Source organism: Mustela lutreola, chromosome 6, assembly GCF_030435805.1.
Source record: "Mustela lutreola isolate mMusLut2 chromosome 6, mMusLut2.pri, whole genome shotgun sequence".
In the NCBI taxonomy this organism is placed as follows: Eukaryota; Metazoa; Chordata; class Mammalia; order Carnivora; family Mustelidae; genus Mustela; species Mustela lutreola.
The window spans coordinates 143,488,880-143,494,879 of NC_081295.1; the positions used below are offsets into that span (position 1 = coordinate 143,488,880).

Below are 6,000 nucleotides of genomic sequence, written 5' to 3' on the forward strand. Positions count from 1 at the left end.
ATGCCTGAAGGCTGTACCTGCACAGCTAAAGGGGGCTCTACAGTGGCCGTCCTCTGGTTGGGAAGCTGGAGTGTGCACCCTGCAGAGGGAGATGCCAGAGCAGTGAGGCGGGAGGATGACCCTTGCCTGGACCCATGACCCACCAACCTTGGTCAGGTGGCCCACATCCCAATAAATTGCCTTGGCCTCTGCATGACCTCTACCCAAAGATGAGATGACTGGAAGCCCATCACCACCCTCCTATCTCCACACCCAGTGTGTACAGCATTCTGAGAGCTTTCTGTGTTTTGAGTCCCATATCCCTCATGGTCATTCTGTGATGAGGCACTCCTTTTATTTCTACTTGGCAGATTTGGAAACTCAAAACACAAAGAAATACATGGCCCAGGATCACAGACCCTGGAGGCGGTAGAGCTGAGCTGCCATCCCAGATGCTCACGACAGCAGAGCTCATGCTTATAACCATGGGGCTATACAGCCTCTCTTTCCCAACAGAGAAGTGGCCGCCCCTTCCCTAGGGTGGGTGCACTCCCTCATTAGGCAAAAGCTCACATCTCCTTGCTCTTTTCATTACTCTCCTTGGGAACTAGGCAGGAACTGGCCACTGGGACTAACTCTCAGTGGTACCCCTCCCACAGCGCCCCCTGCCACCAATCCTGTGCATCTTCCCTCTGAATGCCGTTGGATGCTTCAAGAAGAAAAATGAGGATGGTCAGAAAATTGACCTGCGCTGAGGTGGATAGTGCTTTTGAAATGGGGCAAAACAGATATTTTGCCAAGTAAAAATTAAAGCTGTTTAAAGGGAGGTGGTAAATTTCCTGGAAGGCAAGGAAGCCAACAAGTTTACATAAAATAACTTAAGGAGTATTACAGCAAGTTATGAGACTTCTGTGCCTTTATAAACACAACCACTAGCTAGTCATTAATTAATCACTAGTTGACACACCAATTAATCAGTAGGAAACACAATTATGAAATCAGCCCCTGAGGCCTCAAGAGCGAGAAATGTTAAGGCTCAGGATCTCACCTTGAGCAACATGTTTGGAATCTATCTTTAAACTGATCCTCTGAAACACAGTGAACCTGTCTTAAGTCATAAAACTTAATGTTTTATTAAGAAAACTTCACATTAAGTCATACTTTCAAGATGACACCTAACAGAGCCTGGAAAGGAAACAGCCACAGGTAAGCAAGCCCCTCTGTGTCATTTCAAGAGCCAAAAGATGTCAGAAGAGATAATACTGCTCAGGAAGGCAGAAAACACTGAAGTTCAAGTGCACTCAACATACGAAGTCGCTTAATTTTTTTTCTGGGGGCACTCCGCACCAGCCACTGTAGCAAATACAGTGTAGACTCATAGAATGTTAGGAGACAGAACTCCTGTTTTGAGCCATTTACACTTTGATTGGAATGTTAAGACTCACATGTGGGTAGAAATAAGAAGATAATACTATTACATAAATAACCAGAGACTGAATGATGCCATGAAAACTCAGGGAAAAGAAAAACAAATGTGGGTTGGAGTTGGTCAGCAGAGATTCTAAAGAAAACATGGAATCTGGAGTGGTCTATGAAAGCAGTAAAGTGGTGGAGAGAGGTGGATAGGCCTTTCATCCAAAGATGGTGTGAGAAAGGTGATGGCAAGAAGCCTAGGGACCAACGCTGGAGAAGACACAGGCCTTCCTGGAGAAGAGACCAGCTCTTCTGGGGAGAAGGGGACCTGAAGGCTGAGTCGGCTGGTGAGCTCTTCAGTCAGGAGTTCACAGTTGGATCCATAAAGTAGGAGGGAGCCACTGTGATTTCTTGAGGGGCAGAACCACCTTGTGTAAGCAGGCTCATGACGGTTATAACAAAACCCAACCAAAACCAGTGCTTTGGGAAGATGAATCGGAAATCTGAGAGGTAGATGCATGGATTGCTTGCTAATAAGAGGGCAATGAAGAGATAATCTTGTCACCTAGGTACAAATTAATAAGAGCCTGTAATTACAGGGATAGTAAGATTGGGGAAGAAGGAAAAACATAGGATCTGGTGGCTGATTTCATCAGGGAAGTGAAAAGGGTATTAATACTAGAAGAGTGTCTTCCACAAGATAAGTGGCTTTTTCCATTCTTGGAAATATGAGGGCTCCGGGGCATGGAACTGAGAATGAAGAAGTCAGGGAGATGGTTCGTGGGAGTAGGTGAGAAGTTATGTTCTCAGCCATGCTTACTGTGAGGTGGGACGTCCATACCGGAATTTGGATTAGATTCCACCATCAATCCTGGCTGCAGACACCCCTGTCTTTTGTTGACTATTTTTAATATAAAGCCAATAGATAATTCAAAGCTGAGGTTTTCACTATATTATCCTGCTCCACAAAACTATTTCTTTGTGGTTTTCTATTTGTGTGTTTGTTTCAAAAAATCCTATGATTAAAAAGAGTCACCTTGATAATTTCAAGTACACAAGAGAGGCCAGGGCTGGAAACTTTCAAGTCAAAATCAAAAGCCAGCAAGTAGCCAGACAGGAAGAGAATGTCCAGGCCCCTTGGATTTGAAACTTCTGCATTTCCTCTCGGTAGCCCTTTGGAATATCACTTTTTCTGACCATGCATAACTTCTCTTAGGATTGTGAATCCCAAGGACTGGAATATTTTGCCCGGTTTCTGAAATCACAGGTTTTTACAGCACCCTACATTTTAGTTAAAAAAATCTGAAACAGTAATTAGAATCCCCAAAGGATGGACTATTTTTAGTTTTTAACTAATATTTTTACATACTCCCAAAACATTTTTTAAAAACCCGTCTTTCTCTCATTCATTCACACTTCATTCATCTGAATGTGGTCAGCTGGGCTAGAGAGACAAGAAGGAATCGAGTCATAGGATTGGTTGGTGAATTGTTAAAAATGTGTATTTGACATTTGGCTGAGTGATCCATCCTTTACAATGGAGCCTGAGCCTATAAAAAATTGAAGTGGGATCTGAACATGGCAAAATGTGTTTGCTTTTCTTAGATAAATCTGTTAGTATGTGCTGGAAAATGGCATCATTCCCCCATTGGAAATTGTGCTTCCCACGCAACATACGCCACTCTGTCTTCCCTCACAGATTTCCCCAAGCAAAGTTCAAAATCCTGCTTGTGTTGGTAGTCAGTCCCACAGTGAAACTATTAATTTAGTCTTTCCATTTGAGCTCATCCAAGAAGAACTCCAAGATATGATTCTTTTCAAAAGAGTGTTTAACAATTAGTACAAAATACAGCTACCGATAACTTCTGAGCTGGGTTTCTCTGAGCAGATTGTCAAGTCAAAAAGAAAGTCAAAACGCACAGACAATGAAGAAGGAAGACAAAGAATAGAATTTTGTATTTAATAAAACTCAAGGGTAATACATGTAAAAACACCGGTACTCTATAGGACAAACAGCTTGCTTCCTGGTATGGTCATATGGACTTACCAGATTTAGGAATGTCAAGTACTTCCACTGTCCGCCATTGAGAAAGACTTTGGATTTCCGCTGGTCTCCTCCTTGTTGTGAGATGTAATAATTGAGAAAAATATACCAGCTCAAAACAAGGAAGTGGTATACGCAGGTACAAATCCTCGTCATGGCTAGCTCTGACCAGGGAGCCGTGATGACTCAGGTAGCTTTCCTCTGGTGTCCGTCTGTGGGTCACAGCCGAAGTCATAAGGCATGCCCGAGAGCTGTAAACCACACCCCTCTGGGACTGGGAGTTCCAGCAAGGCTGAATTTGGCTTCTCTCATAGGCTCCTTCCCTGATAAACTTGGGAGATGGGATTATTGCTGGTTTTTAGATGCTTTTATTTAGATAATGATAAGTAATCCCCAGATTTACAGAAGTTTCAATGCTTAGGCTTGGAAGAAGAGCAGGGGGAAAGGCAAGATCTGCACTTTGCACTGTTTGGCTGGGGTGAGGGTTAAGGGACCTTATTGTGAAACACCAAAAAACCCTAATCAATACTGTCAGGGCCATATCCTCTGTTCTTTTCTTTTTATCTGGGCAGAACAAGGAAGTTGGAATAATATTTCTTGAGAGATGAGGATCAGGTTGAGGAGATGGGAGAGATTATGGGCATGTTTATGGCACAGAGGGAGGTCAGGAGAAAGGGAAAGGATATTCTAATCTTGCTCCTGAGGTCTCTAGGGCCCTATAAAATCTGCAGCAAACTGCTCCTCCAAGGAGAGGCCCCAAGGCATTTTTTTTTTTTTTTTAAGTTTTGTATCTATGCCCTAGAGAACCAAAGGTTACCCAGGGCTGCCCCAGATCATTTACAAGGGTGTTTCTGTGCCATGAGAAGAAGCACAGCAAGAGGTCTGTGGCCAAAGAAGCAAAGGAAGAGGTGTGTAGCCATGACCCCAACATACCTGAGTTTAGACATTGCTGGGAAAGAGTGGGGGGTCTCTGCATTGCCTTAGAGAGGATGAGAATGTGCTTAGGCTGGGCAGAATTTGCAGAACTGGGCCCTGCTCAGGCTCAGCAGAAGGCACCTGAGAGAGCACTAGAAGTGTGATTACCTTGTGACATCACCAGCTTGTTTCCCTGGGCAACTGACTCTGAGGGTTCTGAGCAAATCCCTACAGGAAAGGCTCCCAATGCTGTTATGTAAGTCTGGAGCTGGTGCTGTTCAATGGTTCAATCAGGGCTAAAATGTCCTGGGAGAAAGAACTGCAGGCTACACGTGAAGGGCAAAACCAAACCAAACCCACCTCCTAAGAGTCATCAAGAATAATATATGGTATATGGTGGCAGGGAGGTGGGGTGGGGAGAGCAAACCTGAACCAGCACTAGAGGGTCTTCATTGAAAGTGTTCCCAAGAGAAAGGATGACCTGACAAATGGTGACATAAAACTCTGTGCACAATTCCACGGTCTCCGTTAAAACTGCAAATAGAGCAGCTCATGCTTTGACCATGTTTATTGTGTAACAGGCCTTACTCCAAGTGCTTTACCCATACTAGCTCATTTAACACTCTTCAACACCAGTTTGAGGGAAGCCCTGTTCTGAACCTCACTACTATGAACCTCATTTTCAGATAGGGCTGCTAAGAGGATGTGCAAAAAGTAGCAAGAGGCAGAGCGGCAGTCTGTCCTCTGCCCAGCGTGCCTGACCACAACAAAGGAATGTTTGCACTGCATACCCTCAGGCAGCCTCTGCAAAGTGTCTCCACCTGCGGCTGAACTTCTTTTAGGCCTCTCTTTCTCCCAAGGGAAAAGTCCCTCAGGAAAGAATCAGATCTGTTTTGAAACTTGGTGCACATATAAGTTATTGTGCTATGCCTCCTGGGGTGTTTTCGTCATACACATCATTATAGATTTAGGGGTTTTATCCTTTTATAGAAAAAATCTCAAGCCTAAGTCGTCTGCAGATAGGGTAAGGATTTGAGGCAAAAGTGAGAAAAGAGAGGGAAACAAAGACCCAAGTATATATACTTGTATATCCAACCTGGAACATGTATATCCAACCTGGAAGCTGGTCCCTGAACACCTGGATTTTTTCCCTGCATTAACCTCAATGGCCATAGATGAAGACTTTGATAAATATCAATACAGTTGGGACACCTGGGTGATGTAAGTGAAGTGTCTGACTCTTGATTTTGAGTCAGGTCATGATCTCAGGACATGAGATTGAGCCCCACATCAGGCTCTGGGCTAGGTGTGAAGCCTACTTAAGATTCTTTCTCATCATCTTCCTCTGCCCCTCCCCGATTCAAATATAAATATAAATATAGATATATACAGTTATTTAAATTTATGTATATGTTGTTCAATGTTTGATATTGGAATCCAACTGTTAGCTCTTTTTAATGAATAACTTTACCTATCTACCATCTATCAGGATTTATATAGAGAAAATATGTAATTTTTAAATTCTATATATTTTCTTATAAAAATTTTCACAGAAATGTCTAAAGGAAATTCTACCTTGTGACCATGTTCACATCATAAATTGTATCTGTGGTTGAATAACCAGATAAATTTCCATGAAACACTTTAAC

The 6,000-nt window shown here is 43.1% G+C and overlaps 1 protein-coding gene across 3 annotated transcripts in view; it reads right to left on the minus strand.

The window, feature by feature from the left end:
- Window positions 1-4,496, minus strand: part of ADTRP (androgen dependent TFPI regulating protein) — a 69,053-nt gene extending 64,557 nt beyond the window's left edge. For 2 of the 3 annotated variants that reach the window (XR_009354924.1, XM_059179256.1), the window contains exons 1-2: window positions 4,370-4,496; window positions 3,440-3,648 (exon numbers count right to left, since the gene is read on the minus strand). Coding sequence is in view for 1 of the 3 variants with exons in the window: in XM_059179256.1 (XP_059035239.1) it covers window positions 3,440-3,592 (153 nt within the window). In the remaining 2 variants the exon portion in view is untranslated. Of the gene's footprint in view, window positions 1-3,439; window positions 3,768-4,369 lie in introns of all 3 variants that reach the window. The other variant, XR_009354925.1, reaches the window with a different exon arrangement.
- Between the last annotated feature and the right edge of the window lie 1,504 nt (window positions 4,497-6,000).